The sequence below is a fragment of the Passer domesticus genome, chromosome 7, assembly GCF_036417665.1.
Source record: "Passer domesticus isolate bPasDom1 chromosome 7, bPasDom1.hap1, whole genome shotgun sequence".
NCBI lineage: Eukaryota > Metazoa > Chordata > Aves > Passeriformes > Passeridae > Passer > Passer domesticus.
Window position 1 is genome coordinate 61,548,575 of NC_087480.1, and position 12,260 is coordinate 61,560,834.

Below are 12,260 nucleotides of genomic sequence, written 5' to 3' on the forward strand. Positions count from 1 at the left end.
ATCCCTCCCAACCCAACCCAGTCTGACATGAGATACTGGGAGGGCCTCGGAGCAGGCCTTGGAGCAGTATCCAGGATGGAATCCTGTCCCCAGCACCATTTATCTCTGTGAACTCTCGTTATTTCCTGCACAGAGAGGTTCAGAGTTCAGCCAAGGGCTGCCTGCAGTGCTCAGCCTGGGAGGGTTTGCAGCAGCTCTGCTCTCAGGGTGCACTTTGGCCAGAGAAAGCAAAGCCACATTTCCTCTGCCTGTGTGACAGTGCTGCTCCTTCCCACCCTGGAGGCTCCATATCCCTTTGCAGGGGGGTGGGGGATTCACTGAATGGACTCAAGGGACTTTCCCAGATGGATCATGGAAATCTCTGATGCTGGGGAAAATGAGCCACACTGCTCCCAGCCCCAGCAATCCTGGCAGGAGCAGGCAGAGCAGAAAATATTAATTATTGGACAAAATTATCAAGATTATACCATGTTCCCCTTCAAAACCCAGTGAGTTTTCACCAGAATCTGTGCAGAACAGGAATTTTGACTCAGTTTTCCCAGGGTCTTTGCAGAATGGGAATTTGGGTTTGGTGGCTTCTCTGAGCTTGTATGTAACCTGAAATGCAGAGAAAAATGATCCTGAAATCAGCTGGGAGCAGGCAGGGGCTCGCTCCTGGCTAAGGCTGGTGCGGGCTGGGGGTCACTGTCCTGCCTTTCAGGAAGGGGGTGCTCCCAGCAGCCCTGGGATTATCCCTGGCCATGGAGGCTGGAGTGGCAGTCACAGAAAGGGACTTGACAAGCAGAGCAGACAGCTGTGCACAGCCAGCAGCCGAGGAAGGCTTTCTCTGGAGCAGGAGAGTAATCAGATTCCGCGTGGGAGCAGCGGAGGTGCAGGAGACGGCGCAATGTGATTTCCAGGACAGCCATCCCTCATCTCTGCTCCCTGCAGGGCCCAGCCTGTCCCCGTGTGCCTGGCCAGCAGCAGCTCCTGCTCGCCCATCTCCATCCCTGCCGCATCAACAGCTGCCATTCCATCCCTCCAGTGCCATGGAGAAGGAACGGGAGCCCAGGCTCCCCTGGCTTTTCCTTGTTCCAAAGAACCAGCCCCCAGGAATATGGTCTGAACCCACCCAATGCTTACTTTCCCTTACTGTTTATCATGTATTTCTTCCACAAAGGAATCCCTTAAATCCCCACCCCTGGGCTGCTGGACCCAGCCTTCCCTGGAAAAGGCTGTCCAAAAGGAGCACGTGTGATAAACAGTCACATGTTGGGTATCCATGCTGGACACCCCCAGGAAGAGCCTTGCTAAGGCTGTTTGGAGCAATCATTAATGCAACAAAAAATATTAAACACCAAATGCCCTTGTGTTCCACATAACAAACACCAGGCACCCTTCAACATCCTCTTTCTTGGATGTAAAGACTTATTTTTTTCCACTGAAAATTAACCAAATGAATCAATGTCTGGAATTATGCCTGTGGGAATGAGTAATTTCTTACAGTTCATACAAATATTTCCCATTTTTGAGCCATATTCTGGCTCATCTTTCCAGATAATCACAAAGCCAGCCACTCTCCCCTAGTTCCAGCTTGGCCAGCTGGTAAAGCATCTGACAGCAGAAATGGCTAAAACAATCTGAGCAGGAACATTCCCTTATTTATTAATTTTCTTCCCTATTTTTGGGCTTCACGTTGTTGAAATGACACATCAGAACGGCCCAGGGACAGACCCGTGTGCTGCAGCTCAGGTGTGCTCTTCCTCGGGGGCACAAGGAGCGCATGCCATTGTTCCCTCACCTCCCCATCAATCCCAGCAGGTCCATATGGACCCGTACCGGGCTGGACGTGGGTGCAGGCTGGGATCTGCTCCATCCCTGCTCGAGGGATGCTCCCAGCAGTCAGGAGGATGTGGGCAGCAGGATGTGGGCAGCCAGCACTGGCAGAAAAAGCCTTTTCCTCACTCCCATCCCAGATGAGACCTTGGTCTTGATCCAAGGACTCCATGTGATGGATGGGTTTTTCCCTCCAAGGAGGGATTTTCACTGCCTGGGTGTGAGCTGCTCATCCTTCACCCACGGGCAGCCTGAGGCAGATAATGGGATGCAGGGGTTGGAGGAAAACATGTGGGAACAAAGGAAAACCATAACGTAGGAGAGAAGAGTTTTCGTATCTCCATCCTTAGGTATTTTTAGTCTGAAAGGCACAAATGCATCACTGAGCTATGAAAGGAAAGCTCCCTGCTGCTCCCCATGCCAGGGGCTTTGGAGCAGTGCTCTGCCTGCTTGGAAGGAGGTACCTGTGGGCACCCATATCCAGGTGGAGGAAAACCACGTCCCTTTAGCTGGAGGAGACATCACTGGCAGGGACACCTTCCCCTATCCCAGGCTGCTCCAAGCCCTGTCCAACCTGGCCTTGGACACTTCCAGGGATTCAGAGACAGCCACAGCTTCTCTGGGCAACCTGTGGCAGTGTCACAACCCTCAGAGGGAAGAATTCCCTTCCCAATATCCCATCTAAACCTGCTCTTCTTCAGTTTAAGTCCAACCCCCCTTGTGAAAAGCCCTTTTCACAGCACATCAGCTGCATTTCCCTCTGCTCAAGGCTTGGAGCAAGTTCTCAACACAGGCTGCCAAGCAGAGACGGGCTCTGGTGGGACCCCACGCCCCGCTTCCCACCCGGATAGGAGCTGAGGGCAACGGCAGGAGCAGCTGGGATGGTCGGGTTGGAAGACTGGTTCTGTGCTAATCCAGGAAAACACAATCATTCCTTTCCCTCTAATGTTCAGACTTGCTGGAAGCGTGAAGAGGGCAAAGAGCAGCAGATGGCACAGAGGCAGCCACTACACCAGACCCTGTTGCAGTGCCCAGCTGTGCCAGAGAGTTCAGCTCCACCACCACGGGACTGTGAACAAACCCAGCCGAGCCACGGCAATGCTGGGCTCCCCTCCTTCCTCTGCTCCTCCATCCTTTTTGCATTATTAAATCCACTCTCATCTAACAGGATTTTATGTCATGGTTTTCCCCCAAAATGGGAAAAAAGGAATCAATTAGGGGTGGCAGGTCTAGCCTGACACGCAGCAGCAGCATTAAGGGGAGGCTGCTACGCTGCCGTGGGTCTGGAGCCTCTTTAGCATTTTCATTAGCTCTCCAAAGCTTTTGATGTCCCTTATTTACGACACAGACACTGCAGAGGAGGCAGGCGATGATTAAGACGAGCTTTTACTCTTCTGGAGTGCTCCGGGTACCTCGTGGCTACGGACCCTGCATATAAAGCAATATTGCTTATTATTCTGAGCTGTTTGTTCCATTAATCATGAGCCTGCTTTGCTCTGGGAAGAGGAATTGGAATACAGCAATATTCTGTCTGCTTGTTTTTAAAATACATGTGTGGGTGGACACTCCAGCTACTGCTCACATTTTTCTCTCGCAAGAAGAGCTGTTCGTGATTCTCCTCCCCAGTGTTTTCTCCTGACACTGATTCTGTTCGTCGAACTCGGGAAGGGAACTGCCTCAAGCCTGTCAACGAGTCTTGTATGGAAATAAGGAGTACGGACTGAGAAATGCTTGAAATTCAGCATCCCAGAGAGGAAAAGGATTTCTTCATGGGAAGGGTGGACATTGGATGGGCTGCCCAGGGAGGTGGTGGAGTCCCCATCCGAGGAAGGTGACACTCAGTGCCCTGGGCTGGGTGACAAGGGGGGACTGGACACAGACTGGACTTCATGGTCTTGGAGGGCTTTTCCAACCTCAGTGATTCCACGATTCTGTGGTTCAGTTCAAAGTCACTCACTGCCCTCACAGTCCCAGCCTTCACCAGCCACCCAGGCAAGAGCCGGTCTGGGGGCTCCTTCAGGATATCCCAGAGGGAATTTTCAGAGTGTTCAACTCGTGATCCTGAGAAGACACTATGGAGCCATTGAAAGCAACTCAACAAGTTGTGTCAGCATCTTCTATGACCTTGTCTCACCACATCTGACCTGATGAAGAGCCTTTCAGAAAAACCAGAGAGTTCTGGGGTAGAACAAAATGAAGAAGGGAATAAACCAACCAACGTGGGAATTATTAGTGAGTTGCCATCCAGCTCTCCAGACAGGAACAATGTGTTAGAGCGTGTCTCCAGGCTGAAAGGTTTACAGGATACATAAACAGCTCCATAAAACAAACGTCACCAGCCCCTGGAAAAGCACTGCTGGAAACAGCAGGTAAGGCCAGAGCAGCTCCATCAGACAGCAGAGCTGCTTCTTCATTGCTGACAGATGGCTTCACCTGAATGTCCTTCATCAAAAAATCAACTGAAAAACTGCAGGTCTGCTGCTTTTCTAACCTGCACTTATTCAATCCTTCCAACCCTACATATACCCTCACTCCAAAACACAGCATCTACTCCAAGGAAATTAATTTCTCTTCCTATAAGAATGAGAGATTGCACACACGCAAGCCAGGTTAGTTCAGTTCATATGGAAACAGCCAATTATAGAATTTATTTATTAATACTGTTTTAATTTACAGTACAATTGAGCTGCACACCAAGAGATTATTTACAGAGCATGAAAGGCAGACAGGGCAGGTGTCCCTTGTTCCCCAGCTGGTTTGGGTTTCTAAACTGGGACACCCCCAGGAGCACCCCAGCATCTCCATTGCCACACAGCCTTGGTCTCATGGCAACCAAAGGAAGCTCCAAATCATGGAATCGTTTAGGTTGGAAAGGTCCTCTGAGACAATCCAGTTGAATCATTCCCCCAGCACTGCCAAGGCCACCCCTGCCCCATGTCCCCAAGTGCCACATCCACAGGGATGTTAAACCCCTCCAGGGTATGGGAACTCCACCCATGCCCTGGGTGGAGGAATTTCCATGGGGAAATTCCTGCTGTGCCCACCCTGAGCTGCCCTGGCCCAGCCTGGGGCCGTTCCCTCTGCTCCTGTCCCTGTTCCTGGAGCACAGCCCGACCCCCGGCTGTCCCCTCCTGGCAGGAGCTGTGCAGAGCCACAAGGGCCCCTGAGCCTCCTTTGCTCCAGGCTGAGCCCCTTCCCAGCTCCTCAGGGATTCTCCAGCCCCTCCCCAGCTCCCCCAGGGATTCTCCTGGGTGCAGGAATGCCTGAGCCTGTTTTGCTCCAAGGGATTGTTGCTCTGACAGATCCCAGCCCTCAGAGACCTCCACACCCCGCACAGGGAACACACAGCAGTGCTAATGACACATTCCAGAACATCCTGGCTGTGTGAGTAATTGCAGATCCTTTGCACAGGCATCTCCATGAAGGCAGTGGGAGTTGTAGAGACATTATTAGGTCTCCTGACATTTTAAAAAGGCTTAGACAGAAAACTTCTTTGAGGGGTTTCAAAGGCTGCAATGGAACTGAAATAGTTTTTGTAATAATAACCAAACAACCCACGAGGAGCTTTGTGTAACCGCTTGGACATGAGAGAACAGAGAGAGAAAATCCATGCACAAAGCCAGAGAGGAGAAAGGAAGAGTTATGTGCAAGCAAAGCCATCAGGACTGCTCCCCTGGCCACCCCAGAGAGGTCACACACAGGGGACAACACCAGCCAGCGCCACAGATCCCACACTGGGAGCTTGGGGGTTCCCTTCACCAACAGGGAAAATCAGGAGCAGAGCCTCTGGGCTGATTTTGGCAAATGAGCATTACCTTTTGGACAGCTCCAAACCCTCCTGCAGAAGTTGGGTTTCTGAAATCGTAAGTAATGAAAATCATAAGTTTTTTGCTGAATCAAATGGTGTGAAGGCTCCAGATGAAAGCAGGGCAATCTCTCCTGGCACACATGGAGCCATCTGATCCCATGAGTGTGTAGGGACAGCCTAAGGAGACTGGAAAAGCTGCTCAGGGACAGCACAGGAGACAAGGGAGCACCAGGTGCCAAGAATTGTTCAAATCTCATATATTCACATGGATACAAATGTCATGGGTTTGTGTATTAGCCTGCAACACGAACAAAGGTGTCTGGGGGGAAAGACCATTCTATAGCACCTTCCATTGAAACCCAGACTGGTTTGGGTTGGGAGGGATCTTAAAGCTCATCCCATCCCACCCCTGCCATGGGCAGGCACACCTTCCACTACCCCAGGGTGCTCCAAGCCCTGTCCAAGCTGGCCTTGGGCACTGCCAGGGATCCAGGGGCAGCCCCAGCTGCTCTGGGAATTCCTGTGCCAGGGCCTGCCCACCCTGCCAGGAACAATTCCTAATTCCCAATATCCCATCCATCCCTGCCCTCTGGCTGTGGGAAGCCATTCCCCCTTGTCCTGGCTCCCCAGGCCCCCATGTTTCTCACAGGCTCCCCTCAGGTCATTCTTGACACGAATACTTTCACAGAAAGAGCCTGAAATCGTCCAGTACCTCCTGTTCCATATTGTGTTCACCTTCAGCGATGAAATCACTTCACTAGAAAAGTGCTATAAAAAGTAGCAATTCCTCTCCTCCCGTGTCTCATGTGTCAAGACAACGTTGCTGTGTAAAAAACAAACCTGCGGTGTAACACTGAGGTCCTACAGTCTTCTGCTTGGGCTAGAACACACCCAAAACAGGAGACAGAATCATGGAATTATTTAGCTTTGAAAAGCCCTCTAAGACCATGGAGTTCAACTGCTCCCCAGCACTGACCCACACCCCCACATCCACACAGCTTTTAGATCCCTCCAGTCCCTTCATTCTCATGAAGTGTCTGCCAAAAGTTCTCGTCAGAGAGGGGTTTGCTTCCAGGTGTAGCTGCTCCTTCCCCTGGCAGTGTTGTCTGAAGTGACTCATCCCAGGTCCCAACTAAACCCTGGGTAACTCGGATGGAGGGGGGAAAATACATATCTGATAGAATTCTGGTAGAATTTGGGAAAAGGAGCTTCAGATGGCAAAACCTGGGTGATGGTTGGGCAAGGAGAAGATAACAGCTTCTGCATCAAAGGGCACTCAAACCTCCCAGTTACCTTCATCAGGAGGCAGCTCCTGCTCAAGGACACCAAGGCTCACTCCTGCACTGGGAGTGAGAGCACGTGGAAAATCCTGCCTCAGTGAACAGAGGAAGCTGGGAATTAAAAAGTAAAACAGGAATAAAGCCTGATTTTATACAGCTGTAATCACTCCCAGAACTGCACAGTACACAGGGAAACTTCACTTCTGCCATGCAAAAACTGCAGCTTTGGTGGGCAAGCCAGTCTGTCAATCAAAAATTTAGGCACGCAGAGCCACACACATGCTCATTTTTAGAGCAAATGCCTCACTTTGTTAGAGATTTGCTCTGGTCAATAGACTCCTGAAAACAATTTAACTCTACACATTATAGATTATTTCCTCTGAGTTAACAGGCTGGAGATATTTAAAAACTGGCATGTACTCACAAGAATACAGAGGTTTGTTCTGACAGACATTTTTTTCCTCTGGAAGACTTCTTACACTAAAAACTTCTAGTCATAGGTAATTGCTAACATGGAACATTTATTGGTTTAAAAAAATAAACATGCAGAAGCCATCCTCCTTAAAAACAACACGTACAATTACCCAGTGGGGATTTTAGAGGAAAGCAACAACCCTGCAAGGCGTGGATTCCTCCAAAATCTCCAGCAGAAATGTATTTTCTGTGGGAGTCCACGCTCCAGCTGTGCCGTGCAGCAAGTCCAGCCAAAAGCAATCTACATTACAGAGCATTTGCCTTGCAGTTTATCTTTCTTTTTCTGCTGTTTGGATTTCTTTCCATCCACCTGGAGACTGATAGTTCTCCTCTGCTCCAGGTTCAAGAGCTCCTGGAAGAGCTCCTGCACGTTGTAGTTCATTTTGGCTGACGTCTCCATGAAGGCACACTTCCACTTGCTGGCCAGCGCCTGCCCCTCGCTGGCATCCAGCTCCCTCTGCGTGTCGTCACTTTTGTTCCCCACCAACATTATCGGGATTTTCTGGATGTCGCCCTTGATCTGACAAATCTCATCGAAGATGGGGTGAAGGTCTTCCATGGACTGCCTGCTGGTGACGGAGTACACCAAGATGAAGGCATGCCCTTTGGATATGGAGAGCCGCTGCATGGCAGGGAACTGATGGCTGCCCGTGGTGTCCGTGATCTGCAGGGTGCAGATGCTCTTGTCACAGCTGATCACCTGCCGGTACGTGTCCTCGATGGTGGGGATGTAGGTTTCCCTGAAAGTGCCCCTCACAAAGCGCAGCACCAGGGAGCTCTTGCCGACCCCCGCTGCCCCGAACACCACCACCCTGTAATCATTGCTCTGCTCTGGCATGTTCGCTGCGCCCAGACGCGACGGGAGGTTTCCACACAAAAAGCCTGAGTTCCACCAAGTTTACACACCCCTATGCAGAGGTGGGCTGGGGAGAGGGAGGGGGGAAAGGGTGCGTTGTTGAAATCAGCAATTAATAAATCGCTCCCATCCTTTTGCCGTGAAATAAACCACTGTTCCTCCCCACCCCAGCCATGCAGCCCATGCAGGTTTAACGCTACGAGACGAGAATAAGAATTCACCTGCAGCCATCAGCTCCACCGAGCAGAGAAACGGGGCTGAGACCGCCTGGCAGCCGCGGGGAAGAGGTGTTCCGGCTGCAGGGAAGCCGCGCTCCGGCCCCGGGAAAGCCGCGCTCAGCCCCCGGGAAGGCGTGTTCCAGCCCCCGGGAAGCGGGGGTACCACCCTCGCCCGGAGCGCCGCCGCGGCAGGGGAGGGGAGGCTCCGCGCCTTCGTAAACCCAGCCTTCCACTCAACCGCCCCGTGAAAATAAATAAATAATCGGCACGACCGCCTGCATTAAAGCCGCTGCAGCCGGGCTCTGCTGCTCCGTCCCTCGCTCCGCGCACAAAGGCGAGTCTCGCCCTCCCTCAGCCCCCCGTGCCGCAGACCCCCAGGAACGGCCGGGCTCTGCCGTCTTTCACCTGCCCTGCGCACCTCCCAGCTTAAATTTAGGGCTGATTTAATCTAAAAACGTCAAATCCGCGTCAAGTTTTCGCCCCCACTGGCATTAAGCGGGGCAGGGATGCCCTGAGCAGCTTCTCAGCCCTGCCCGGGTAAGCCACCGAGCCCTGGGGCCATGGCCAGCAAGGTCCACTCAGGACCTTATTTATCCGTGTAATCCCTTCCACCTCGGGATATTCTGTGATTCCACTGTTTGGTTTGCCTCCCTCACACCGCCGGATGAAATAAGAGTAGTTGTGTGCCACAATCACAAGCCGTATTTCTCCTCGTTTATTAGGATTTTCCCCCAACGCAGTCTCTCCAAACGCCCCCATGCGGGGACACCGGAGCTCGCACCACCCGGTGCCTGACAGGGGCAGGCGGCTCTGTGTCCCCGCTGTTCCACCCCCGGCATGGCCGGGGAGGAGAGCTACCCCCGGTTCTTCTCAGCCGCCGCCCCGGCTGGGCTCGGTTCTCCCCTCACGGCTCCTCCCGCCCCGGCTGGGCTCGGCTCTCCCCTCACGGCCCTTCCCTCCCCGGCTGGGCTCGGCTCTGCCCTCACAGCCCCTTCCCGCCCCGGCTGGGCTCGGCTCTGCCCTCACAGCCCCTTCCAGCCCGGGCTGGGCTCGGCTCTGCCCTCACGTTCCCTTCCCTTCCCTCCCCGGCTGGGCTCGGCTCTGCCCTCACAGCCCCTTCCCGCCCCGGCTGGGCTCGGCTCTCCCCTCACGGCCCTTCCCTCCCCGGCTGGGCTCGGCTCTGCCCTCACGCCCCTTCCCTCCCCGGCTGGGCTCGGCTCTGCCCTCACAGCCCCTTCCCTCCCCGGCTGGGCTCGGCTCTCCCCTCACGGCCCTTCCCGCCCCTTCCCGCCCAGGCACCGCCCGCCCTCACGCCCCAAAATGGCCGTCGGCCTCTGAGAGGATCGGTGGGAAATCACTGCATTTTATAAAGTGTTTCTGTTTGTGGGTCATCTGCGTTGCAAAATGTGGGATATGTAAAATTTCCTTAAGAAGGGATGTTTTTAATGATGTTTGATCTTTGTGGACTTTCAAGACTAATCAACAAAAAGTGAGATTGAATCTGTGAAACAGCAGCCAGCAAGCTCTAAGTGATGGCTGTGTATTAAAAAAACAAATTAATTGTTGGTAAAGTTGTTAAGGTTAGGGCTGGACACGTTTCTCTGCTCCCAGACCTGGGGGAGTTGACCAGAGCTTGGGAAGAAGGATGAACCATTGATAGTGGGCACAGGGAATGCAGGATTTATGGACCACAAGGACATCTGGCAGATCTCCCAAGATGAGGAAGAAATTCGTAAAAACAACTCAGTAACTGTGCTGAAATCAGCACTTGTGGAGTAACACTTCCCAGTCCTTCCCAAGCTCATTCTTCCCAAACCATTTGTGGTTTTCCGGGTTATCATTTCTTATTTCTCTGATCCTTGTTGCATTCCTAACGCTGTGGTATTCTCCTGTTATAAATCCACTTCCATCAGCCTTGTAATGCTTCTATCCCAGACCAACACAAAGTATCTCTTCAGATCCATTTCATACTGCTGTGGAGTATTTTTGTCTAACACAAAAAAACCCAAAAAAAACCCCAGAGGACTTTCAATCTTGACACGAGGGATAGAACTTGGACCAAATCCATCCCCATACAAGGGGAAGTAAACCTGAGACCCTAAAAATGAAATGGCCTCTTTAAAACCAGGTACCCATTTGTATTGAGATGCTTTGAAAGTTCCTGTCTGAATTAGTAATGATAATATTAATGAAAATAGGGGAATAAAGCAGAACTGTGAAAGTCCGCTAATCATGGGGTCGGGGATTACGCCTCACCTTCCTTTTGCTGTAGAAAATTCCTGTCCATCTTACATCTGCTGTTACAGTTCCTGTCTCTCCAGGCAGGATGACTTGCCTGTGGCAGGCTCAACCTGCAAGCCATTCACTTTGCCTGAATCCCATCGTTATTGGGGATTTTCAGAGCAGATTTACAAACCGTCGTTTCTGGTGTTTATGGGGTATTTCTAAACCTTCATTCCTGGTGTTTATGAGGTATTTATTAGCCACAATGCAATGCTGGCTAGGAACGAGTAGCTAATTCCCTCTCTGTGCTAGCCACTTTTGCTCAGTTATCCCATTTTCAGATATTTTCCAATGCTCTTTCTAAGAGGTGTTTTATTTAAGCCTCCAGATCTAAAGCCTGAAGCTGGGATTGATTTCCTGTAATAGGCTGTGACAAGGGAAGAGCTCTAAGAGCTCTTGCACAGCGTGGTGTCAGGTGCTAAGTGGGAAGCAGACCCGTGACACGTCCATGTGCCCACCACAGATCAAAACCTCCCAAAAATAAATCTGTTGCTGCTTATTTTACCCCAAAAAGTGCTCTGACGCTGTCCTGTCGTCGGGAGCAGCTGACTGTCATTGTAACGAGAACTGCAGCTCCTCTCCTGCAGCTCCATCCCCAGCAGCGCGCCCCGTCCTTCACCGCCATCCCAACAAAATCCCAGGAAACAGCTTTGGGCTGCAGGTTTGGGGTGGCAGAGGGGCCGCCTTTCGGTGTCCCACAACGCACGGATTGTTTGGGGCTGCTGGAAGCGGGTTTAAACCCGGCAGCCCCCTCTGCCTGCCCAGGGCTGGCAGGCTCAGGCGGCTTTTGCCATCCCTGCCTGTTCTCATGGTGTCCCTGCGCAGCTTGGACACACCAAGCTCCAGGGACAGCCCTTGCAGGCGATGGTGGCTCCCTGCCACCACCAGACTCCCACATTTCATTGCCGAGGGTCGCTGGTGTGCGCTCAGTCCAGCCCGGAGCCGGGGTCTGGTGGCAGCAGGTGGCAGCAGAGCCCTGCCAGGGCAGGGTGCGCCGGGAAAGGAGCGTGTGCCAGGGGGTGGCGGTGCTGCAGGCACTGAAATCTCATTTATTCGCTCTTTTGGCACTCCTTAGGTCCCAAAGAGCGGCACTGGCTGTGGCCTGGCTGGAGCCAGCACAGGCTGCAGCGGGCTCTGCCTGAAGCTCACACCCGGGCCCTCTCTCAGGTGCTGTTGTACCAGGGCAGCCCCTCCTGCAAGGGGACTTCAGGCTCTTGATGCTGAGCTTCGTCTGTTTTCATCGAATTTTCCACTACTCCCTGAGTGCAAGTGAAAGAATTATGGCATTATTTAGGTTGGAAAAGCCCTCTCAGACCACTGAGTCCAGTCATTCCCCCAGCACTGCCAAGGCCTCCACTGCCCCGTGTCCCCGAGTGCCACATCCACACGCCTTTCAAACTCTCCAGGGATGGGGACTCCACCCTTGCCCTGGGCAGCTGTGCCAGGGCTGGACAGTTCTTTCCATGAAAAAATTTTCCCAAATATCCAGTCTAAACCTCCCCTGGCACAACCTGCGGCTGTTTCCT

At 52.5% G+C, this 12,260-nt stretch overlaps 1 protein-coding gene across 1 annotated transcript; it reads right to left on the bottom strand.

Annotated features, from left to right (window-relative positions):
* Positions 1-7,045: 7,045 nt before the first annotated feature.
* On the bottom strand, positions 7,046-8,769 carry DIRAS3 (DIRAS family GTPase 3). Its single transcript, XM_064429182.1, has 2 exons — positions 8,455-8,769; positions 7,046-8,300 (listed from the first exon to the last, which is right to left on the bottom strand). The coding sequence occupies exon 2, from the start codon at positions 8,213-8,215 to the stop codon at positions 7,619-7,621; it is 597 nt and encodes a 198-aa protein (XP_064285252.1). The 5' UTR covers positions 8,216-8,300; positions 8,455-8,769; the 3' UTR covers positions 7,046-7,618.
* Positions 8,770-12,260: the final 3,491 nt, after the last annotated feature.